This window comes from Drosophila novamexicana, unplaced genomic scaffold (assembly GCF_003285875.2).
Source record: "Drosophila novamexicana strain 15010-1031.04,08,12 unplaced genomic scaffold, DnovRS2.1 tig00000770-arrow-pilon, whole genome shotgun sequence".
Lineage (NCBI taxonomy): Eukaryota > Metazoa > Arthropoda > Insecta > Diptera > Drosophilidae > Drosophila > Drosophila novamexicana.
In genome coordinates, this window is record NW_020824821.1 from 1613642 (window position 1) to 1636127 (window position 22486).

The 22486-nt window shown below is 45.7% G+C and overlaps 8 protein-coding genes and 2 non-coding genes across 12 annotated transcripts; 5 read left to right on the plus strand and 5 right to left on the minus strand.

Moving 5' to 3' along the window:
- Positions 1–172: 172 nt before the first annotated feature.
- LOC115763637 (SRA stem-loop-interacting RNA-binding protein, mitochondrial) lies at positions 173–612 on the plus strand. The gene has a single exon (XM_030706266.1). The coding sequence runs from the start codon at positions 294–296 to the stop codon at positions 561–563; it is 270 nt and encodes an 89-aa protein (XP_030562126.1). The 5' UTR covers positions 173–293; the 3' UTR covers positions 564–612.
- Positions 595–2077, minus strand: LOC115763635 (dihydroorotate dehydrogenase (quinone), mitochondrial). The gene is made up of 2 exons (XM_030706264.1): positions 1853–2077; positions 595–1785 (listed from the first exon to the last, which is right to left on the minus strand). The coding sequence occupies exons 1-2, from the start codon at positions 1904–1906 to the stop codon at positions 610–612; spliced, it is 1230 nt and encodes a 409-aa protein (XP_030562124.1). The 5' UTR covers positions 1907–2077; the 3' UTR covers positions 595–609.
- Positions 2078–2434: 357 nt separating this feature from the next.
- LOC115763636 (protein SYS1 homolog) lies at positions 2435–3241 on the plus strand. Its single transcript, XM_030706265.1, has 3 exons — positions 2435–2665; positions 2726–2847; positions 2950–3241. Exons 1-3 carry the CDS (start codon positions 2501–2503, stop codon positions 3143–3145), a joined length of 483 nt encoding a protein of 160 aa, XP_030562125.1. The 5' UTR covers positions 2435–2500; the 3' UTR covers positions 3146–3241.
- Positions 3241–4024, minus strand: LOC115763638. The gene has a single exon (XM_030706267.1). The coding sequence runs from the start codon at positions 3514–3516 to the stop codon at positions 3262–3264; it is 255 nt and encodes an 84-aa protein (XP_030562127.1). The 5' UTR covers positions 3517–4024; the 3' UTR covers positions 3241–3261.
- Positions 4025–5224: 1200 nt separating this feature from the next.
- Positions 5225–10121, minus strand: LOC115763684 (ATP-dependent RNA helicase bel). 2 transcript variants are annotated; one of them, XM_030706363.1, is made up of 4 exons: positions 9266–10121; positions 7590–7947; positions 5516–7429; positions 5225–5432 (listed from the first exon to the last, which is right to left on the minus strand). In XM_030706363.1, the coding sequence occupies exons 1-4, from the start codon at positions 9308–9310 to the stop codon at positions 5302–5304; spliced, it is 2448 nt and encodes an 815-aa protein (XP_030562223.1). In that variant the 5' UTR covers positions 9311–10121; the 3' UTR covers positions 5225–5301. The 2 variants fall into 2 exon arrangements, with proteins under 2 accessions (XP_030562223.1, XP_030562222.1); XM_030706362.1 differs by having other exon boundaries at positions 5507–7429.
- Positions 10122–10215: 94 nt separating this feature from the next.
- LOC115763699 (Hermansky-Pudlak syndrome 5 protein homolog) lies at positions 10216–13344 on the minus strand. Its single transcript, XM_030706387.1, has 3 exons — positions 13245–13344; positions 12674–13180; positions 10216–12610 (listed from the first exon to the last, which is right to left on the minus strand). The coding sequence occupies exons 1-3, from the start codon at positions 13326–13328 to the stop codon at positions 10652–10654; spliced, it is 2550 nt and encodes an 849-aa protein (XP_030562247.1). The 5' UTR covers positions 13329–13344; the 3' UTR covers positions 10216–10651.
- A 539-nt stretch (positions 13345–13883) lies between these two features.
- LOC115763700 (spermine oxidase) lies at positions 13884–17676 on the plus strand. Its single transcript, XM_030706389.1, has 5 exons — positions 13884–14253; positions 15228–15633; positions 15703–16486; positions 16542–16662; positions 16734–17676. The coding sequence occupies exons 1-5, from the start codon at positions 13927–13929 to the stop codon at positions 16914–16916; spliced, it is 1821 nt and encodes a 606-aa protein (XP_030562249.1). The 5' UTR covers positions 13884–13926; the 3' UTR covers positions 16917–17676.
- A 142-nt stretch (positions 17677–17818) lies between these two features.
- Positions 17819–17912, plus strand: Trnay-gua. The gene is made up of 2 exons: positions 17819–17855; positions 17877–17912. It is a non-coding gene; the product is annotated as a tRNA-Tyr (tRNA).
- A 123-nt stretch (positions 17913–18035) lies between these two features.
- Positions 18036–22192, plus strand: LOC115763642 (transketolase-like protein 2). 2 transcript variants are annotated; one of them, XM_030706277.1, is made up of 4 exons: positions 18036–18129; positions 18454–18876; positions 20233–21831; positions 21901–22192. In XM_030706277.1, exons 2-4 carry the CDS (start codon positions 18773–18775, stop codon positions 22076–22078), a joined length of 1881 nt encoding a protein of 626 aa, XP_030562137.1. In that variant the 5' UTR covers positions 18036–18129; positions 18454–18772; the 3' UTR covers positions 22079–22192. The 2 variants fall into 2 exon arrangements, with proteins under 2 accessions (XP_030562137.1, XP_030562138.1); XM_030706278.1 differs by having other exon boundaries at positions 18040–18129; positions 18451–18876.
- Positions 18165–18261, minus strand: Trnay-gua. Its single transcript has 2 exons — positions 18225–18261; positions 18165–18200 (listed from the first exon to the last, which is right to left on the minus strand). It is a non-coding gene; the product is annotated as a tRNA-Tyr (tRNA).
- Positions 22193–22486: the final 294 nt, after the last annotated feature.

The following is a 22486-nucleotide window of genomic DNA, read 5'->3' on the forward strand; positions in this document are numbered from 1 at the left end:
CTTTGTTAAATATACGGTCACATTGTATTTTTCCCTGTTAAACTCGAACGATTTGGCCGTTTACTTAAAAAGAACCAGTACAAGTATATATCAATTGCACTCTATGATAAAAACAAAAAATATAGCTTTTTTCTCAAGCAACTGAAGTAGAAATAAAGGTAATTTTTTCCAGGAATAAAGTTATGCTCGCTGTTAAGAACAGAGCCGCAGACTGTTAGTCTTTCAACATTGTTGTCGTAGTAAACAAAACAATTTGAGACTTAGTAAAATTACGTAAAAATACAATATAAACCATGTCCGGCAGTACGGCGCGGAGCAGCTACAAACTCTTTGTGGGCAATCTACCCTGGACTATCAGCAGTAAGGAACTGCGCACATACTTCTCCCGTTTCGGCCATGTGGCCAATGCCGAGGTGATCTTCGACAAAAATCTGGGCCTGTCCAAGTACTACGGCTTTGTGATGTTCAGCCAGCGAGACGCCTACAACAGTGCCAGCAACCAGAACACACATCTACTAGAGGGACGCGTGCTCAACGTGCAGCGAGCCAACGAGCATACATAGCTTTAGTGAAATAACGCATTGTAATCAAAATATACACACAATTTTATTACTTGGATGAGGGCAGATATTTGGTGTAGTTGGAACCTACAGCGTCCTTGACGCACGTGTAGCCCAATTCGCTGATCCGCAATGAGAGCTCCCCCTTAATGCGTTCTACCAGTTCAGGGCCCTCGTATATAAGTGCTGTGTAGATTTGAACAAACGAGGCGCCAGCCTCAATTTTCTCAAAGGCATGCTGACCGGATGCAACACCACCCACGCCTATGATGGGCAGGCTGCCCTTGGTCAATGAGTACATCTGGGCGATCAGCCTGGTCGAGCGTTCCCGCAGCGGTTCTCCACTCAAACCGCCCGCCTCGCTGGCCAATGCCAGGTCGCTGATATTGTCGCGCGCGACGGTGGTATTGGACACAATGAGACCATCCACGCGGCATTTCTTCTGGTTGATGACTGCGACAATGTCATTCAATTCGCCCGTTTCCAAATCGGGCGATAGCTTCAGCAGAATAGGCACTTTCTGGTTCGTCTTGAGCTTGCCACGAGCTATATTGACTGCTTCCAGCAGTTCGGTGAGCTCCTTTTTACTCTGCATGTTGCGCAGTCCCTTCGTATTGGGACTGCTGACATTCACAACCAGATAGTCGGCGACAGGTCCAAATGTGTGGACACCCTTTACATAGTCACTAATTGGAGTCAGTGTGTCACGATTGCGGCCTAGATTAACGCCCACAATGGCATTGAAGTCCTCTCGTTCACGAATTTCCTTTAAGCGCTGCGCCACCACCTCGTGGCCATCGCTATTGAAGCCATAACGGTTGATTAGGGCCCGGTCGCTGACCAACCGAAAGACTCGCGGCTTTGGATTGCCCGCCTGGGCCAGGGGTGTCACACTGCCCACCTCAATGAAGCCAAAGCCCAAATCCTTCAGACCCAGCACAGCTTCACCGTTCTTATCGAATCCGGCTGCTATGCCAATGGGATTGCTAGCGAGGCGACCAAAGAACGAGCTGTGCAAATTGAGATCGTCCGTGTAGTCGGTGGCCGGGTAGAGACGGTACTTGCACGCCAACACCGCCAAATTATGGCTCGTCTCGGCCGGCAGCAGACGCACTGCAGGCATGACAAATGTGCGAAATAGTTGATCCTGATTGTGGTAAGCCGTTAGGCCCATATAGAGGGCCGTGGCGCCCACCGTGACAATGCCCAGGGAGCGTAGGCGGCTCTGTGAAATCCGTAACATTATTTAATACATATAAATTTATTTTATTTCAAATATTTGTATAGCTCACCAATTTTTGCGTCTTTTGCAACACCATCTTAATAAACGTTGTGAACTGAATCATTTTTTGTTTGTGAATTTTTAAAACTAGTTAACAGGTGGTGCTCGTATAGACAGATGTGTGGATGGTTGAGGCAGGTACAGAAATGTTCGCTATATCTATTATATTTTCAAATTCAGAAAGGTGTGATTAGAGATGAAAATGTTTGAATTGATATAACTACATATTGGGAACAAATGGTTTGACTGACTACACATATTCGTTACGAGCCGGTTCACAGCTGAGCTAAAAGGTATAAGGCATGAACGGAACCAATCAACTCCAATGATGAGTCAGTCTTTGTTTGTTTTTAGAGCCAGCATAAATAAAAGATATACAAATGAAAGGTGGCACATTTCGGAACACACAATGGGATCCACGCTGCTGAAAATACAGTTTGTGACTGTTTGAATTTGGTTTGAATTGACATAACTGTATATTGGAAATAAATAGTTTGACTACATTGTTATGATCCGGCGCACACATGAACTAAAAAGAACTAGGCATGAACGGAACCAATCAACTCCAATGAGTCAGTCTTTGTTTTCTTTCTGTTATTGCAGCTGGACCAATTGCACACATGAGCCAGCATAAATAACAATAAATATAATTATTAATATGAAAGGTGGCACATTTCGTAACACACAATGGGATCCCACGCTGCTGACATCCCAAATTGTGTCCATGCAGTGCTGCGTATACTTCTCGCTGGGCCTGCTCGTGTTTGTGGCCAACAAGTTGGCTGGCGACAACTACACACTGGATCACCTTTTCGAATACCATGTATGTAGTTAGCCTAAGCAGGACGTCGTTTTTGTTGAGTGTAAATATTCTTCCTTGCAGGAAATACATATTTATGATCTGGGTGGTCGTCTGGTCATCTGCGCTTTTGTGTTGAATGCTTTTGTGGCCTCCTTGGCGCTCTGGTGCATTGTTCGCCGCGCCAAGCTGTGCCTGGACTTCAGGTAGCTGCATATCAGTATATATATGTATATATATATATATGTATATGTATATGTATATGCATATGTATATATGTTCAATTTGCTTACGCAACTCTATTGCAGCTGCACTTTCCATTTGGTGCATCTGATCATCTGCTGGTGGTACAATCGCTCATTTCCCGCCAACGCCTCCTGGTGGCTGCTTAATGTGATTACCGCAACGATAATGTGCATAGGCGGCGAGTTTTTGTGCCTGCAAACCGAAATGAAGGAGATTCCCGTGGGCTATGCGGCGCTCAATCAAAAGTCGGACGTTTGAGTGGACCCACAGATAGATCAACCATGTGATTGTGATGCTAACCAAGCCACCCAATTACTCTAAATATACTTTTAATTTATTGTACAACAGTTTAAGTATATATATATATATGAACGCTAATGCAATATCTGATATATGTAGGGCGCGCCACGCTTCAGGTTAAGCTCCTTGGGCACCGTCTGCGGCGGCATAAAAAACTTCAGCTGCGCGGCTGCCGGATCGCCGGATGCGCTGCCATTGAGCATAGACAGCTGCCAGAAATGCAGCTGGCTCGGCACCAGATACCAATAGCTGAACATGAGCCCGATCGAGACGATCAGCGCTCCAAGCAGCAGCAGCGTCCAGCATTGCCTGCGTTGTGACTTCTGCATAATGTGTCCTCAACTGAGAGCAGAAGAAAACAACTCAAATTGACCGAAAAATAAATACACCTTGCAATCGACTAAGCAAACACACGTTTTGCTTTTGCGAACAACCAGACGCTTCAATTTAACTACAGATACAAAAACAAAGAAACGAAAAAAAAGAAAGAGCAGCAGAAGCCAGCTCCTCCTTAATTTAGCCACCGCAACAATGCAGCCTAATCAGGTTTTCCAAATCTAATCAGACACTAATTGGCTCGACGATCCGGCGCGAGCTTTCGCTGAATTAATGTTAATTGAAGAGCGGGCGAGCTCGCCACGAAAATGTTCTTTTTTATTATTGAAATTTTAAATTAACTACGTTGGACACAACTGCGCATATGGAAATGCACTTCTCTATGATTCGCGGACAGAATATCAAAAAACCGTTAGCTCTCACTCTCTCTCTTCTCAACATAACAGGAAACAGCGAACTGAAGATTGTATACCCTAGGCTTCTTAATGTATGATAAATATAATAAATTCTCGATTGATATACATATATATTAATTTTTTGTATATATTGAAACCGACGTTTGACCAGATTTCCTCTTTTGGGGCCTCGAAATACAGGTATACGAAGTAGAATACATATCTTCTATACATTTTTCAAATAATATACTCTACTTCACGACATCCCTGTGTGTTACACACGTCATGACAAACTTATAATACCCTTTGCAAGGGTACATATACAAGAGGGTATTTCCGTCTGTGTAAAGATGAGTAGATTCTTGTTTATGGTTTGGAACCTTAAAATAAAACAATGCTGTTTTCCATTTGCTAAATTATTCAGTTTATTTTTAGCAAACTTGTTTTTTTTTTTTGGTTTTAAATGATTTTCTTGTATTTCGTGTTTGTGTGTGGTTTATATTTATATATATATGTATATATAACTTTACTAGTTATACTTTTTCTTTAAAATCATCAATTGAAGTTCATGCTTTATCAATTGTTAATCGCTTATCGCTTAGTTTTGTTTCGTTTTCTTTTTATATATAAAGATATATATATATATATATCGATTTCAATATTTGAAAGAGAAAATATGCGAGAGGGAGGGCGGGTGCGTAAAAGTTCACTTTTACTGGACAAATATAATTCAGATTGCCCTTTTGTTTAAATTAAATCCTTATGTTTCTGGCTCGCGCTTTGCTCTAGCATAACTATATATTTGTTTGTTTATGATAATTAATATTATTTGTTTATGAGCCTAGTTTTACGCGCGCGTGTATTTGTTTTGTCAACTACAATTCATAGTTTGTTGCAATTTTGTTGTTTCCAGCCATACATGCAAATGTATGTATATATGTAGAATATTTAATTTTAAACAGTTTTTTTATTTTACTTGTAATGCTTTCTATTGTAAATGTGTGCGTCTGTGTGTGTGTATGTATGTATGGGTGTGTGTATGTGTGTGTGTGTTAATGCGTGAGTGTGAGTGTTGCGCTGCGCACAGACAGTTTCTCTTTCACATTTGCTGCCCCTATATATATATATATATATATATAGATATATATATATACATATATGTATATATATAGATGATACATATAATATGCAAATATATAATTAAGTTGTTGTCGATCGGTTCATCAAATGTTGCCCTGCTTTGCTCCTGCTCCTTGCTGTTTTAACCAGTTATTATTTCTGTTGTTGTTTTTGTTGTTGTTGTTGTTGTTATTGACGCTAGTCGGGATTATGTGGACGCTGTGGATGCTGCTGCTGCCGGCCCCTCTGGGTGACAGGCCTTGCTCATTGACCCCACCAATCGGGCCCGTTGTTTGAGTGCGAGCCACCACCACCGCCACCGCCGCCGTAGGAGCCACCATATGAACCGCCGCCGCCACCGCCGCCGTAGGCGCCACCGCCAGAGCTGCCGCCACCTGCCACAACACGGAATATATGATCAGAATATATGCACAACAGTATGTGAAATTTGTGCGTAGAGTTCACTCACCAAACTTACCATACGAGTTGCCATTGCTGCGATAGTTGCCACCACCACCGGCGGCGCCACCGCCGGATCCAGTGCTGCGACCGCCGCCGCCGCCGCCAATACCGCCGCCGCTGCGTCCACCGCCACCAGAGGATGTACGATAATCGCGTGAGCCAAAGCCGCCGCCGTAACGTGAACCGGCACCGCCGCCGCGTCGCTTGGCGCCACCATGGCCGCGATCCGAGCTGAGCATCTCCTCAAGAAAGCCGGGTATCTCCTGTTTCGTTTCGATTAGCAACTCCAGCAGATCGGAGCAAATGTTGCGGTTTTTGTCATTGAAAAAGGATGTGGCAACGCCCAAATTGCCCATACGTCCGGTACGACCAATGCGATGCACATACTCCTCAACATCGGTGGGCAGATCAAAGTTAATGACATGTGTCACATGCGGAATGTCCAGACCACGTGCCGCCACAGCGGTGGCCACCAAAATGGGGCAATCACCAGAACGGAAACAGCGCAACGCCTCCTCGCGCTCCTTTTGAGTACGATCACCATGTATGCTGGTCACCGGATGATTGCACTGATAAAGGAACTCTTCCAGAGAATCGGCACCCTTTTTTGTCTCCACAAAAATGAGCGTCAGATTGTCCTTGGAGTATTCCGGTCCATCCCGGATCGAAGACAGTAGATCTAACAAATAGGAGCGCTTATCCTGATCGTATACCCACAATATGGTCTGGGTTATGTTCTCCGATGTGGAGCCAACACGTCCCACGGCCAAGAATATATAATTGCTGAGAAAATCGCTGGCCAGCTCCTGGATCTGTTTGGGGAATGTGGCCGAGAACATCAACGTCTGGCGCTGTCCCGTCGGCGGCATATTCAACTGTTCGACAATGCGACGAATCTGCGGCTCAAAGCCCATGTCCAACATGCGATCGGCCTCATCCAAGACCAGAAAACGTATATTCTCCAGACCCACTTTGCCGCGCGTTATCATATCCTCCAGTCGCCCGGGTGTTGCGACAATCAAATGACATCCCCGATCCAGTTCGCGCATCTGTTCGCTGGTATTGTTGCCTCCATAGAGCACAGCGGGACGCATGCGCGAGCGATAGGCGAACTTTTTGGCCTCCTCAAAGATTTGGGTGGCCAGCTCACGGGTCGGCGCCAGCACCAGGCCCAACGGGAACTGCTTGCGTCGGCTATATTGCCGATTGCTTTGCGGCGGCGCCGACAAGCCATGCTCGTACATCTGATTCAGGATGGGCACAAGAAATGCGGCCGTTTTGCCAGAGCCTGTCTGGGCACAGGCCATCAAATCCCGTCCGCTGATTATAATTGGTATTGCGTATTTTTGCACCGGCGTCGGTTTATCATAACGCGCCAGATTCACATTGTTCCGTATGATCTCCGTCAGCTGCACATCATCGAACGATGTGATGTGCGGCGGCACGTTCTGGCCCGTCGCTTCCACGGGTATATCCTCGTATTTGTCAAAATTGATTCCCGTGTTGCCCACACCAAAGAGCTCCGTCTCCAAGCGCTCATCGCGTGCACCCAGTTTTGTGTAATCGGTGTTTCCGCCGCCCCCGCCACCGCCCTCCTTCCAGCGACTGTTGTAGGGACCGCCACCGCTACCCCCGCGATTGCCGTAGCCTCTGTTGCCGCCACCGGCGCCGCCGCCCCCACCACCGCCGGGTGCGCCGCCTTCAGCGGCGCCGCCATCGTAGCCAATCGGGCGCTCCGGCTCCTGCCAACGATCATTTCGTGGCTGCTGTGCCTCCTCTGATTGTTCGTTGAGGCCGTTGCCTCCGGCACCAGCGCCGGCGCCGCTACCACCACCAGCGCCCCCGCGATACGACGGTCCGCGTCGATCCCCAAAGCTGCGTCCACCTCCTCCGCGATTCCAGTCGCCGCCGCGGCGCGAGTCAAATTCACCTGCGAATGGGGAAAAGAATCTTTAAGAGCTACTCTTGTCCAAAAATGTTAACCCCAGTTTCTCAATCCCAATCTTTCAACTTATCTCATCAACCGCGTGTTGCCTAGTCAGCCAAATGTAGCTTTCTCATATTAAGCTTCCCATCAGGTTAGCGCTTACCGTTATAGTTGTCCTCGTAGCGGTTGCTGCCACCACGTCTGCTGCCGCCGCCGCCTCCGCTTCCAAAACTTCCGTAGTCGCCGCTCTGGCGATTGTAGCCGCGATTACCTCCGCGATCGCCTCTGCGAAATTCACCGCCGCGTTGCTGCTGCTGCTGCTGGTCCCTGTTCTCGAGACGCGGTGCGGCACCTGAATCAAAGCCCTGGCCCTGATTATCTAAGTCCGCGTTGTTGTTGCCACCACCACCTCGAAGATGCGGGGGCACATAAACGCCACCAGTGACCGAATTAGTGGAAGTCTTGCTTGTTATGGGGCCGCTATAGTTAGCCGAGCCGCCATTCAAGTCCAGACCAGCAACCTGCAATGGCACGAAAAAGATTTAAAAAACACACATTCATAACTGTTTTGGCATCTCAATCAGTAGCGGCAACCCTGCTCATTGCCGATTCGTACTGAATAATCATTTAGCTATTATAAACAGAGTCAGCAACATTTAAAAAAATACAGTCGGCAACACTACAAAGATGTAGGAGATTTCAGCTAGTGACTGTTCAAAACCCTGATACGTCATATTTTTTCAATCACATTTATTGATAACAATATAAACAAACGTGAGTTTCGTGTCACGCTCGAATCGGACACACAGATACTACATATCTACGCGATCAAGTTCAACGAATTCTAAGCCGTTGCCGAAGAGAACTTTGTAATAACAAGTTTTTCGGTAGAACACATACATATACATATACAGTCGCAATCTTCTCACAATACCATCGCCATGCCCGGTTAGCAACATGTTTTTTATTTGAAGCGCGACGCGTATATGTCACACTCACACACAAGAAGCGCAACTAGTTTGAGGGGCTTTGACAGACAGGGGCCTAGCAACAACAAAAACAATAGGATGCCACCCACACACGCGAAAACTCATGCTTAGTGCAAAGTTTTCGCGGAAAGAGTCGAGATGGAAGCTATACAATGTGGAACTTGTTTTCGCCACACAATCATTTACAGGGTGTTATCGCATTGTGAATGTGGCTCACAACGCACATATTACATGCACGTCTGGCAACCCTGTTTACAATTGTACTCAGCTTCCACATGCGTGCGTGAGCGAGAGCAATGCAAAGAGCACGCCGCAACTGGCACGCTCACACACACTTGCATTCACTGGTTTAGAATTGCGGCTACACACAGGCACACACACAAAAGTAAAAACACTCTCGCACGCATACACGTACATTTGCACAGCAATGAACATGCCAAATTGGAGGCAAGCTAAAATTTATACAAAAGAAATCACACAAATAAAATAGCAGACCAACACAGACTCACAGACAGATATGACTTATACGTACACGAGTCACCGTTCGTTGCAAAATGTAAAAGCGCAACGCGTTCCACGGTCAGACGTTTTATATGTTATGAAATCAATAAAAAAAAAATTCAGAGCCCTCACTGAACACTGTTCAATAATCGTGTGCGGACCGCATGAGCACCGCCGACTCTTTCACACATGGACACTCACACACAGAACCACTTTTAGCTGACACAGCTAACACACATATGCACAAATCTACCATTACGTTTTTTTTTCTTCCATTATGTACCCTCTTGTGCACCGCACCACATTTTACATTCACACTCACACACACATACACAAGTACCATACTTACTTGCTGCTCTAGACCTGTGCCATTTTGGTTAATAGCATTACTCATATTATCCTCCAATCACTTGCTTGTTTTTTCTTTCTTTCCGTTTAGGAAAATTTTGCAATTGTTCTTGATTTTGCGCACACTTGCAATTTCCGAAAAAATAATTATATGTAAATTGTTTTTCTTTCTTTTTTGTGTGTTAGTGTTGCACTTCGTGTCTATACGTTTTTCTTTTGGTTTTTTTTCCGACAACTTCTTACGTTCCACAAGCTACTACGTTCTTATGTGGAGAGAGCGAGGTTGTACTTTTCACAATCAGTTTCTTCGATCAATGAGACCTATATAATGTTCATATGTTTTGCGAGGCCTACTTGTGCCTACAAAAAATCACAAGCCTATTATTGTGCTTGTGCTTAAAATGTATGGTTTTTATACGCTTTCGCGTTTTTTATGCTTTCAGACGCGTGTCTTATCCACACCAACGGCGAAAACGAGCCACACGGGAAAAATGGTGGAGAGCTGGTGATGGGAGCGCGTGAGTCAGCGCCGTTGCTTATCGTTATCGCAGTGAACAGGGTTGATTTGACAGAGCTGCTTTGCTTAATGCGTTACCAGACTGTTGAGGTAAACGCTTCACTACAAAAATTGTAAATCGATAGTCTTATCGAGTGTTGGCAGCCGTTGGAGCTGCCCGGCTTTTCTTTTCTAAATCTTCGCAACCTTTTATACAACAACTCTTTTTTTAAGAGAACCTTGAACAACTTTAAACACTTAGATGGATCACTTCGCTCTGTTGGGGCTAACGTTGTTTGTTTTGAGAAATGCTTGCTTTGCAGTTGAAATTTTGTATGATTTATGCCAAAACTTGTTGTGTTATGTGCATGTGTTGACTATTTAATTTTTAGGCTTCGAAAATTTGAAGCGAAATTCAAGGAAGTATACAATGTTGTTGTATTTATTATTAACGCACAAACACATACAGCTGGTAGACATACATACATGTAAATATATCTTGTTTTAATATACGTTTATATAGAATAAATGCTTTTGGTATTTTGGCTATAGCTTTAGCTAAAGTTTATAATTAGGAGCATGTGCTGGGAATGTTGCAAGTTGCCTGCTTTCCAACAATAAATATCTTTATATACCTTTAAATATATATATATGTGTGTATATATAACATAACTAATGTTGCCATCTGCAGCTTCACAAAGTAGCCGTAGGTCAATGTGAGAAATAGCCAAAAGTAAAGCTGAATTCGTTTTTTCAAACTAGAATTGGCAAATAACAGGGTTGCCAGATGTGAAAAAGCTAAATAAGTAAAATTTTTCAACGTTTTCTGACTAACGAACTCGTAAATAGCTCAATTTAGCTAGAAAATAGCTTAATGGGCAACACTAACATTCAGCCCTTGAGCAGGCAACGTTTATAGAATTCACGATCGATCGCATCGCTGGGTATATACGAGCTCCACTTAAAGATCAGTGCCAGCGTCTCGCTGGCCGTTAGATGATCCAGCGCAATGTTAAGAAAACAGTTCCATGTGTAGAAATAGTGCCGCGACAGCTGCTCCAGCTCCACGGTGCTGACGCACTCACAGTTGACGCAGACCAAACGTCCCCGTTGCAGCTCCACAAACTGCTCAAAGCAGCGCGCCCAGGCGGCGCCATTGAGCTGCCTGCCCACATCCTGCAGCAGTTCGACGGCGCCATAGTTGAAGACAATGGGCAGCACTTTGTCCAGATTGTGCTCGGCCAAATAGAATTTGGCCAGCACATCGAGCAGCGCCGGCACCGATTGCAGCACATCGAAGCACTTGAGCTGCTCGTGCCGTGACCAAAAGTAACGCAGCAAAACCGCGCCCAGCTCGTGGTATTGGCATGCATTTTGGAAGCGGAGCGGGAAATTGCAATGGCTGCAGCGGACAATTTCCATGCCGGAATTAAGCAGGGCCAAGCCGCTGGCTATATAATCGCGTGTGGCATCATCCATTTCCCAGATTAACTCCGGATTCAGATAGTTGAAATACATCTCGTAGCAGTTGCGTTGCGCCTGCTCCTGGCTGTCGCCATGCTCCAGCATAACCTGCCCAAGTCTGGCCAGCAGCTGCATCAGCTCGCTAGCCGCATACTGATCGAAGACAGCACGATAGCGCTCCACGCAGTGGGTGCGACTGAACTTGGCGCCCTTGTGTATCAAGTACAGGTTGTAGATGGTCTTCTCCTCCGGACTGATGTGCGGCGTGGGGGTCGTGGCGACAGTGGCACGCTTCCGGCTGCGGCAGACAATTTCCTCATCCTCGTCCGGCGTCTCGTAGCGTGCTTTGATATCCTTAAAGGGTTGGGAACGCTCACTAGCGGGTATTAGCTCGCGCACCAGCTGCTGCTGCTGTTCCTCGGCGAATATGTTGAACTTGTACTTGATGATGTTCTTGCCAAATTTGCCGGTGACTGTGAGCAATGCATCCTTGAAGTGTCCCGACTTGGGTGGCTGCTTCAGATTATCGCAAAAGGCATTCTCCAGCACATAGACGCCTTTGGTCGGAGCCGTGCTGCCGGCGCCAATTCCTCCAATTCCTCCTCCTCCTCCAATTCCCACCGTACTCAAGCTAGCGCTGCGCTCTGTTGTCGCCGAGCTGCCGCCGGAGCTTTGTGTGTCCAGTGCGCTGCCCGTGCACTGGGCAATGGCATCAAAGATCACGGATATATCGTTAAGAAGCTCGTACTGCTGCCGTTCAATCAACAGCTGCTTTAGCTGGTTAAGCTGCTTCAGCTCGTCATGTTCGCGCGCCTTGTCGGCAAAGTATTTGACGTGCTGGCGCAACAGCCGGGCGCATTGCGGCAGCTTTGACAGCTGCATTAGCGAGATAGCGTGCGCCTCCAGCGTCTGCAGCTGCACGCTGTACAGAGAGCCTGTTTGCGTGAAGACAAAGATGTCGGCGCCGGCAACGCGGCAGTCCACAATGCGCTCGAACTGATTGCACCAGAGCACCACCGTTGAGTGGCGCACATCGAATATGTACAGGCCCAGTTCGGTGTAGGCCAGCAGAAAGTTCTGGCCCAGACGTTGTAGTTTGGCGAACTGCAGCTGCTGCGGCTGATAGTTTAGCAGCTCATCGTTGGCCTCCAGTGCATCGGCATCTTCCTCATCGAATGCCTCGCTCTCGCTAGGCCTGAGTATCTTGGCGGGTGCGGTGGCCAGTGCGCTCTTAAACTGGTGTGTTTGTACCACCTCACCCTCGAAATCAACCTCCCAGATCCGTGTACCCGGACGGGCACAGTAAATGCGCGACGGCTGCAGCGATTCGTGGGGCGATATAAAGAAGCAGGCGCCGAACGCGCCATCACGTGGACGGTTACCGATCTGCGGGCAAAAGCCATATTAGGTATAAAAAGAACTAAGCTAGTTAAATTTGTGCTGGTTTACCTGCTTGTATTCCTCGTACTCGGTGTTGCATAGAATACACTTGGTGCTGTTGGATACCAGGAGCAGAGATTCAAAGTCATCGATCTGCACGACAGGCGCATCCAAATACAGAAGCGGATGCACGGTCATGTTAAACAGCAGACTGTGCCCTATAAAGGACGAGAGCAGCACCAGGTTTACCTGGCCACGCGTATCGCCATAGTAGAATTGCTTCTCATCCGGCGTCCAGTGGATACAGCTCACCTGCACCGACTGATCGGTGCTCAGATGCGTAACAATCACCTGGGGCGCGGCCTGGGCAGAGAGATTCACCGCATACACACAGATGAGCGAGCGTTGGGTGGCAAAGGCCACATACTTGTTGTTGGCCGAGATGCTCAGGTGTGTGACGGGGCCATGTTTGTTTGGGATCAGGTGCATAAACTTGCCGCCACGATTGAAAAAGTACAGCGAACCCGAGGTGGCACCAAAGATAATGTAGTTGTCAGAGATATCAAAGCAGGTATACTATGAAATAGAGAAACAAATACCAGTTACCATTTTGTATTAAATTACAACAATTTGTTGTTACCTTGATCCGATTGCTGTGCCTCAGCGGCTGTGACAAATGCTGTGAAAAATCAATAAAATTGGACAGACAGTAGGCGTCGGTCATTTTGCTGCTTGTTGTTGCTGGTTGATACGAGTGTATTTATATTGCTCGCATTCTTAACTGGCGAACTACTCGGTTTATTTGTTATTATTCGTTTATTATTTATGCATTTTAACTGTTAACAGAAAAAACAACAAAAACAAGGATGCAACTCTTACAGATGTTAGTTTAGTGCTGCCAGCACGTTGCCGTTGCATGGTCTGGCAGCACCAGCAACTTATTTACATTCAACGACTGGCTGGCATCTTGGCCATGCACAGCTGTTATAGTTGTTTTGTCGCAAAAAGCATAAATAAATGTAAAATAATATTCTTAATGCAGTAATAGTTTGTTTGTTTCTATTTAAGTATATTAACGTTGCTTTTCAACAGCATGCCGGCGCATTGTCGCTGCTCCAAATAGCTGCGCAACCTCGCCGCCTCCACCACCTAACTCAACCATGCTCACAGTCGCTGTCAGCTAAACGTCAAAACAGTTCGTGGCCGTCGCGTTACAAAATAAAGTTCTACCGAAATGCTATGAGGAATAAAAATACAAACGCAAAACACTAAAAGTGATTAATAAAAAGCAAAATTTATTTGCATATGTGAAACAAAGCAACATGGCTGACAAGGAGCCAAAAACGCCTGCACCATCGCCCACAGAAGAGGGTCTCGCCGATATGGCAGCAACGGCTGCAGCAGCTGCGGCTGCGGCTGCGGCGGTTGGCCGCGTCGCCGACGATGGTGCCGCTGCATCCAGCGGCGGCACAGGCAGCACACAGAGCGGCAGCACAAATGTGAAGGTTTTGATAATTGGCGCTGGAATGGCTGGTCTATCCGCTGCCAATCATCTATTGCAAAACGGTTGCGATGATTTTCTCATTGTGGAAGCGCGCGGTCGGGTGGGTGGGCGTATTGTGTCCATACCGCTCGGCAATAATCAAAAGGTATTGTGGCGCATTATGTAAGCAATATGTTTTGTCGGCAACCGCATAGGGTAGCAGGGTTATAGGCAGAGTGTGTTGGTATTTTTGTCCATTTACTGCTTTTGAGCGACGAGTTTTTTTTTTTGGCTCGGACAAAAATATAAAATTATAGATTTTTCAACGCACCGCACAACCTGCCGCATGTTCATATATTAGTAAATAAAATATACAAAATTATAGACATTTAATTTAAAGTTAAAGCTTTAAATACATTTAAAAATCAAAATAATTTTTTTTTTCGTCCCCACATTTTGAATGCCTCTTGCGTGTCCTTGCCCTTGCCACCTTTCGCATTTTTATTTGGTGCATATTTTTTTTTAGCCAAAAGTGGCAACTACCAAGCCACCCAGCTCTGTTCTGGCACGAGCATTGCCCTTTCCCGATTGTTATACAATTGACTAATTTCTAGATAAGATTAGCTATTCCAATTATGACGTAAAGGGGGCGTTGCATTCAGCGACGGGTTAACAATCACGTAGACAGTTTAAAAATGGTTTAATTAAATTATAAAAAACCTAAAATTGGGATTTAAATACATCACATTTGCTTAACGAGCAAGTCGTCAATGCCAAGAATTATCTTATAACTAACTTATATATATCATATAGGTCAGTTCTTATCAGGCTTAATGGAAAGTGGTATATATTTTATCTATTAATTTATTAAGACACAGACACTGTCACATATTTAGTAGCTAGAAGAAGTAGGAGGAGTAACATTATGTTATTAGGGGTGTTCAGTAGTCATAGAGCTCTATATAAATCGGTCAAAATAAAATGTTGAAATATATATGAAATTATTTAAAATCCGCAACTATTTAAAAATAATCAGAAAAGAATATACAACATTTTAGTGGTGAATACCCCTGTTGTGGGTTTTCCACTGATCATATTTTGACCGTATTTTCATTTATTTTCTTTCATATATCTCCGCAGGTGGAACTGGGCGCCAATTGGATACACGGCGTGCTGGGCAATCCGATATTTGAGATAGCCGTGCAGCATGGTCTAGTCAGCGTTGTGAACGTACCAAAGCCGCACAAAGTGGTGGCCACCACCGAGGATGGTCATCAGGTTCCTTTCAGCATACTGCAGGAGATCTACGAGGCGTACGTCTGTTTTCTACGCCGCTGTGATGAGTATTTCCTGTGTCAGTACAGCCCACCGCCGGACATTAACAGCGTGGGGGAGCACATCAACTATGAGATTCAGATCTACCTGAGCTCCGTGCAGGATCCCAAGGAGAAGCGCCTGAAGCAATTGATATTCAATTGCCTGCTCAAGCGCGAGACCTGCATCACGGGCTGCCACAACATGAACGAGGTGGACTTGCTGGAACTAGGTGAGCAGCAATTCTGTGCTTGGTGCGGTTTCAAGTATATTAAAAATTGTTGTTGACTTTTGCTTGCAGGAAGCTATACGGAACTGCAGGGCGGCAATATTGTGCTGCCCGCTGGCTACAGTTCCATACTGCGTCCGCTGAGCGCGCAGATTTCCAAGGAGTCCATCATGACCAAGTGCCCGGTAAAGAAGATACACTGGAAACGAAAAAAGACATTCACCGGGCTGGAAACCGTTGATGAAAACTCGGAGAATGAGGATTCCGATGATTCGCAGAAGACCGTCACGGAAGTGCCCACAGCAGCTAGCGCCGCCTTGCGTGGCGCCTCCGTGGAGTCGAATGGCAGCAGCAATTGTGATTATGCGCCCGAGGGTTCTGTTCGCGTCGATTGCGAGAACGGACGTGTTTTCCATGCGGCGCATGTGATATGCACCATACCGCTGGGCGTGCTGAAGCATACGCACCGAACGCTCTTCGATCCGGAGCTGCCGCAGTATAAACAGGAATCAATTGAGAATCTCATGTTCGGCACTGTGGACAAAATCTTTCTGGTCTACGAGCGACCATTTCTCAGTGCGGCCATATCAGAGGTGATGCTGCTCTGGGATGATGAGAAGCAGGACGCTGTCAGCGAGGAGGATCGCGCTACAGAGGCTTATCTTAGCAAGAACTGGTTTAAGAAGATCTACTCGTTTGCTAAGATTACGGACACACTACTGCTGGGCTGGGTATCGGGTCGCGAAGCCGAGTATATGGAAACGTTGCCAAACGAGGCAGTCGCTGAAAAATGCACTGAAATTCTGCGCAATTTTCTGCAGGATCCCTACGTGCCCAAGCCCAAGACGTGTGTATGGTAAGTAGAATTGATCCTGTCTTATTCCAATACGGCTAACTGTTTTTGTATTTAGCACCAGTTGGAAAACACAAACCTATACGGGTGGCGCATACACCTCAATACCCGTGGGTGCCACGCAGGAGGACATCGAGAACCTGGCCCAGCCGCTGTATGCGACGCCGCAGGCCACGAAGGTGAGCGTCCACAGCTCTGTAGCTTTGAAAATTATAATTTCTCCAATTTCTTACTCAATGTCCCTTGACAGCCTGCCATTGTGTTTGCCGGCGAGCACACACATTCCAGCTTTTACTCCACCGTACATGGCGCCTACTTAAGCGGACGGACAGCGGCACAGTACTTGCTGGCGAATGACGAACCCGACGAGATAATCATGGAATCCGATGGTAGCGATTTGAGCGCCTGGATGCAGGGCATTGCACTGGACTGAGCCGAGCAACGATAATAATTTCGTTTTTGTATTATAATTTACGTGCGTTACGTTTCTTATTAGCGCTTTTATTTATCGCTTCTTTGCGTCGACTTTTTAGCTAGTGATATCACGTTTTGTGTATTTTTCCTTTGTGTTTAAGGTTCATTGTGCATTTGTTTAATTATACAAGATTTTTGTTATTGCTTTTTCTTATCAAATTCCACACAGCATTCATTTATTTATTTTGTAAACAGCTTCTAGTAAATCCGCCTGTAAAATATCAAGAAAATAAAACTTTATACATAAATATATAATGTTAACATATTTGAATACAAATTAAAAAAAAAAAACAGAATACAATCTCTGTGCACGCTAAGCAGCTTTCATTATAATGTTGTTAATCGTGAGTAAAAATTGATTGTGCACAAAAGAAAATCGTAACGAAAATTGTTTAGACCGTAAAACATATGCCTATTTTTATAGATTCATATTTAATATAGTCGAATTTTGTCTTGACTTACGAAAACCATTATCATCAAGTTTTTCGAACAAAGAGCTGCTGCAAGTCTTTAATGAAATTGATACCAAAAGACAAAACAAAGTGTAAATTTTAATGTAACTATGTATTGTTAACGTTAACTATTTTGCTAACTAAATTATGCATTAGTTAAATCTATACTAGGACAACTAAAACAGACAACAAATGATATTACAACATTTTATGTATATCCAAAAGAGATTACATAAATATATTTATTTGTATTTATTTATAATTATTTCAACTTGTGCGCATCCGAGAATAAATCTACACGCTAAATTGCCAGAATGCGTTTTTTTTTCCCCCCATTTGTTGACACACACAATTGTCCGCCTCAACGGTGCCCCAATCAATGTGCATATAAGCTCCGTCCGTCCATGCGCCTTCGATAGCTCAGTTGGTAGAGCGGTGGACTGTAGCACGGAAATTACAATGTAGACATCCATAGGTCGCTGGTTCAAATCCGGCTCGAAGGATTTATCATTTTTGTTGCTTTTTATTTGTTTTTTTTTTTTTTTTTCATCAAGTTGGCATTTTTATTTAGTTCGACTTCCAAACATCTATTTGCTATAAATCAGTTTCTTAGATTACGCCTGCAGCAAATCATCTGTTTTAATATTTTTTATTTTAAACTAAATGCGATCAACGTTAAGCAAAATTTTAGTATATTCGTATGTTCAACACTGTAAAAAGGTACTTTTATAAAAAATAAACAGGAAAAAGTTAATTCCTTCGAGCCGGATTTGAACCAGCGACCTATGGATGTCTATACTACTATAAGGGCCATACTACAGTCCACCGCTCTACCAACTGAGCTATCGAAGGCGCATATGTTGGGCGACCAATGTCTTATTTCAAGGCGTACTGTAAAAGCGCTTACCATTGAGTTATCTTCTGTTTTAAAATAACTTGCGCATGCGAATCGAATAATGTACCTCACTGCTCGTGCTGTAGAGTGAGATGTGGGCTTAAAAGCACATCAAACTAAATGTACCTATTCTTATCTCGTTCTAGCAGCAAGCAAACCAAGCCGTTTCATCGCTTCTTCAACTTTAAAGCTTTTATTTGGTGTGCCAACGACTGCGACGTCAACGTCGCCACAGGCAGACAGAATTGCGCCCATACAAAGCAAAATTAACAGCGGTGGCAGTTTAGTTCCAATCGCCGGATGCACGAGTTCATTGTTGTTGACCGCTTTTGTGCCAAGGAATCTTAAACTACCAATACGGCATTATTTTGGTCCGCCGTTTGCAAAAATAGAAGCGCCACCCTTTGGTTAACAGGCAACAACTCAAGGTCACCACTTAAGCCAACACCGACGCGTATCGTACTCAGTATGGCGTATCACAAGCCGGAAGCCAAGACTGTTCAGGATTTGAAAGATATTGCGCACAAGTTGCGTATTGATTCCATCAACTCAACCCAGGCCTCCAAATCGGGGTAAGCATACAGTCACCTTAGGAAAAGTTGTGTGCCTTGCACGCTCGAGCGACTCTTGGGCCGGCAAAGGTGACCCCCCGGCTTAAGGCTGCCAGGCCACGTGTTTTTTTCAATGCAACGCCGTTCTAAAAAAGCACATTTATTTATTGCCCTGCATACACGCACACATGCACATTAAGTATGTGTGCGCGTTTAAGTGTTTGTGCGTTTGCATGCGAATTCCAATTCTTGTAGAAAAACTGCGATTAATGATTTGGTCGTTAATTTGCAAAGTTGTTAATTAACCTTTACTGACCTTGACAAATGTAGCTTATTCAGTAAAAACAGCATATCCAGTTTTAGGCACACACATCCACGTATGTATGCATGTGCGTGAGGCGTCGCAGCGGCGCTACGAAGTTTAGTGTTCAAAAGCTCAGAATTTTGCGGCCAGTTGGCAACGCATTATAGCAATAACGGCAACAACAGAAAACAACACAAACATCATTTTTAATGGCCGCAAAATCGCTACCACGCTCTGACTTTTTTATGACCTTTATGAGGGGTAACTAATTAAACTAAATGCACGATAAGCTGAACAGTTAAAGTACGGGCTTATCATCAACTATTTCAATGCATTTTAGCCCAATTGGACCGCATCTCACTTTTCCATTTTACTGATAAGCCACTCTCAACATGCACATGCGTTAGTATGTGTTTGGTAGTGACATTTCTATTACCCCCCCCCCCCCCCCCCCCCCCTGGTAAGCAGATAACCTACAGTTGCTTGGTAGAGAGAGAGCTACAGCTAAAGATATGACCGATTACAAACTATATAGAGGTGACCGGCTAGAGCATTCCCATTCGACATAACCTTCAATAGTTCTTTACTGAGCAAAGGGCGTCGCCAAGGGCCCCCCTACAAATCCATGCAAAAAGTTTGTGTGCCCAGATCTATTTCTGCAGAACGTGCATATTTGAGACTAAAAAACGGCCAACTGGTTTCTATGTCAAAATGTACATACATATGTACATACATGTATACAAAACGTCTCTGCGATAAGGTCCATTTATACATATAGATACATGAATGTATGTGTGTAATGTATACAAATGTGGTCTGTAAGACGAGCCTCCACTTTGGTTGCAGAGTTTTCACAGCATATCGGATTTATTTATATGAACAATTTTAGGGCTATGAACATGATCGTATGATTTCCAGATCAACAAAAATAATAAATAATAAATAGTGTACATACATACTGTACATACATATTCTATTCCGATATATGTTTTTTCGTATATCCCATTCTTATTACGCAGTGCTGTTGAATCCTTAAATTAATCTTGTCTCTATTCGCTGTGCTACTCTTGCAGTCACCCAACATCATGCAGTTCTCTTGCCGAGATCATGTCCGTGCTGTTCTTCCAGCAGATGCGTTTGAACATGAAGCATCCCCGTGATCCCTCCAGCGATCGTCTGATCCTGTCCAAGGGTCATGCGGCCCCCATTTTGTATGCCGCCTGGGCAGAGGCGGGCTTGTTTCCCGTGGACGAGCTGAAGAACTTGCGCAAGATCGACAGCGATCTGGAGGGTCATCCGACGCCGCGTCTGAATTTCATAGATGTCGGCACCGGATCTCTAGGCCAGGGCGTCGCCGTGGGCGCTGGCATGGCGTATGTGGGCAAAAATTTCGATAAGGCCGACTATCGCACCTATGTGATTGTGGGCGATGGCGAATCCGCCGAGGGCTCCGTCTGGGAGTCGCTGCACTTTGCCGCCCACTATGGCCTGGACAATCTGTGCGTGATCTTTGATGTGAACAGGCTGGGCCAGTCGGAGCCCACCTCGCTGCAGCACAAAATGGATGTCTACCGGGATCGTTTGGAGGCGTTCGGCTTCAATGCGCTCGTCGTGGATGGCCACGATATCGAGGAGCTGTGCAAGGCGCTGCACTGTGCGGCAAGCACGAAGAGCAAGCCCACGGCCATCATTGCCAAGACGTTCAAGGGCAAGGACTTTCCGGACATTGAGGATCTGGACAACTGGCATGGCAAGCCTTTGGGCGACAAGGCGCCCGCCGTCATCAAGCATCTGCAGAGCCAGATTGTCAATCCGAACGTCAAGCTGACGCCCAAAAAAATGTGCAAATCGGGCCAGGCGCCCGAAGTGGACATCAATAATATTAAGCTGTGCGCACCCCCCAACTACAAGCTGGGCGATGCGGTGGCCACACGCCTGGCCTACGGCACAGCGCTGGCCAAGATTGGCGCCGACAACGATCGTGTGATTGCCCTCGATGGCGATACCAAGAACTCTACGTTCTCCGATAAGCTGCGCAATGCCTATCCAGAACGTTATATCGAATGCTTCATTGCCGAACAGAATCTGGTGGGCGTGGCCATTGGTGCCGCCTGCCGTCGCCGTACCGTGGCCTTTGCCTCAACGTTTGCCACGTTCTTTACGCGCGCTTTCGATCAGATACGCATGGGCGCCATCTCGCAGACGAACGTGAACTTTGTGGGATCCCACTGTGGCTGCAGCATTGGCGAGGACGGTCCCTCACAGATGGGCCTGGAGGATATTGCCTTGTTCCGCACTATTCCCGGCAGCACCGTCTTCTATCCCTCGGATGCGGTGAGCACCGAGCGTGCCGTTGAGCTGGCCGCCAATACAAAGGGCGTGTGCTTTATACGTACCTCGCGTCCCAATACGTGCGTCATCTACAACAACGATGAGAACTTTGTCGTTGGACGCGGCAAGGTGGTGCGCCAAAAGCCCTCCGATGAGGTGCTGCTCATTGGAGCCGGCATCACACTGTACGAGTGCCTGTCCGCCGCCGAGCAGTTGGAGAAGGAGTGCATCACGGCGCGTGTCATCGATCCCTTCACGGTGAAGCCACTCGACGTGGAGCTGATTTTGGAGCATGGGAAGCAGTGCGGCGGCCGTGTGGTTGTCGTCGAAGATCATTACCAGTAAGTGAAACCCCCAGATTGGCTTCCTGTCAGACTAAATGGCTTTATCTTTTGTTTACTCCCATGCAGGCAAGGCGGTCTGGGCGAGGCTGTGCTCAGCGCTCTCGCCGAGCATCGCAATTTCGTGGTGAAGCATCTGTTTGTGCCCACGGTGCCACGCTCTGGACCACCGGCCGTTCTGATCGACATGTTCGGCATCTCTGCTCGAAATATTGTATGTGCCGTCAATAACATCGTCAAGAAGTGAGCAATGGGACCTTCAAACCGGCAGCTCTATATATGCACACTAATTTCCATTTTCCGCTATGTTAAAATACGAATTTTTTATTAAATTTACAGTAAATTCTATACGGTCCAAGTAGCTATTGCATTTAAATAAACATGCATTCGAAATGCAGTTGTCCCGTAGGGTACAAACGCTAATAAAACTAAAACCAAACCAATGCTTGCAAAACAGTTACAACAGGCTGCTCGCAAGCCAGAGTGTTTGTTATCGCATTATAACAACAGCAATACATTACCGCGTGACTAAATGCCTATTCGTTAAGAAACAATTATTTGATTTAAATATAACTGTATTTTAAATGAAGTGTGGCCGCGACGCTTAAGGGCTTCTAAAACCACTTTTATCGAGCTATCGGTTTTTGATACGTGG

What these genes read in the sequence shown, in the direction of transcription:
- LOC115763636 (XM_030706265.1), top strand. Translation starts at nt 2,501, where the DNA reads ATGAAAGGTGGCACATTTCGTAACACACAATGGGATCCCACGCTGCTG. An exon ending in ATCACCTTTTCGAATACCAT is followed by an intron (nt 2,666 to 2,725) that starts GTATGTAGTTAG and finishes TCTTCCTTGCAG; the next exon opens with GAAATACATATTTATGATCT. An exon ending in AAGCTGTGCCTGGACTTCAG is followed by an intron (nt 2,848 to 2,949) that starts GTAGCTGCATAT and finishes ACTCTATTGCAG; the next exon opens with CTGCACTTTCCATTTGGTGC.
- LOC115763699 (XM_030706387.1), bottom strand. Translation starts at nt 13,328, where the DNA reads ATGACCGACGCCTACTGTCTGTCCAATTTTATTGATTTTTCACAGCAT. An exon ending in GGCACAGCAATCGGATCAAG is followed by an intron (nt 13,181 to 13,244) that starts GTAACAACAAAT and finishes TCTATTTCATAG; the next exon opens with TATACCTGCTTTGATATCTC. An exon ending in AGTACGAGGAATACAAGCAG is followed by an intron (nt 12,611 to 12,673) that starts GTAAACCAGCAC and finishes TTTTGCCCGCAG; the next exon opens with ATCGGTAACCGTCCACGTGA.
- LOC115763637 (XM_030706266.1), top strand. Translation starts at nt 294, where the DNA reads ATGTCCGGCAGTACGGCGCGGAGCAGCTACAAACTCTTTGTGGGCAAT.
- LOC115763642 (XM_030706277.1), top strand. Translation starts at nt 18,773, where the DNA reads ATGGCGTATCACAAGCCGGAAGCCAAGACTGTTCAGGATTTGAAAGAT. An exon ending in ACCCAGGCCTCCAAATCGGG is followed by an intron (nt 18,877 to 20,232) that starts GTAAGCATACAG and finishes CTACTCTTGCAG; the next exon opens with TCACCCAACATCATGCAGTT. An exon ending in GTCGTCGAAGATCATTACCA is followed by an intron (nt 21,832 to 21,900) that starts GTAAGTGAAACC and finishes ACTCCCATGCAG; the next exon opens with GCAAGGCGGTCTGGGCGAGG.
- LOC115763684 (XM_030706362.1), bottom strand. Translation starts at nt 9,310, where the DNA reads ATGAGTAATGCTATTAACCAAAATGGCACAGGTCTAGAGCAGCAA. An exon ending in GCACAGGTCTAGAGCAGCAA is followed by an intron (nt 7,948 to 9,265) that starts GTAAGTATGGTA and finishes GTGCCATTGCAG; the next exon opens with GTTGCTGGTCTGGACTTGAA. An exon ending in CAACTCGTATGGTAAGTTTG is followed by an intron (nt 5,433 to 5,506) that starts GTGAGTGAACTC and finishes GTGTTGTGGCAG; the next exon opens with GTGGCGGCAGCTCTGGCGGT.
- LOC115763700 (XM_030706389.1), top strand. Translation starts at nt 13,927, where the DNA reads ATGGCTGACAAGGAGCCAAAAACGCCTGCACCATCGCCCACAGAAGAG. An exon ending in AAGCCCAAGACGTGTGTATG is followed by an intron (nt 16,487 to 16,541) that starts GTAAGTAGAATT and finishes TTTTGTATTTAG; the next exon opens with CACCAGTTGGAAAACACAAA. An exon ending in CGACGCCGCAGGCCACGAAG is followed by an intron (nt 16,663 to 16,733) that starts GTGAGCGTCCAC and finishes GTCCCTTGACAG; the next exon opens with CCTGCCATTGTGTTTGCCGG.
- LOC115763638 (XM_030706267.1), bottom strand. Translation starts at nt 3,516, where the DNA reads ATGCAGAAGTCACAACGCAGGCAATGCTGGACGCTGCTGCTGCTTGGA.
- LOC115763635 (XM_030706264.1), bottom strand. Translation starts at nt 1,906, where the DNA reads ATGATTCAGTTCACAACGTTTATTAAGATGGTGTTGCAAAAGACGCAA. An exon ending in TGCAAAAGACGCAAAAATTG is followed by an intron (nt 1,786 to 1,852) that starts GTGAGCTATACA and finishes CGGATTTCACAG; the next exon opens with AGCCGCCTACGCTCCCTGGG.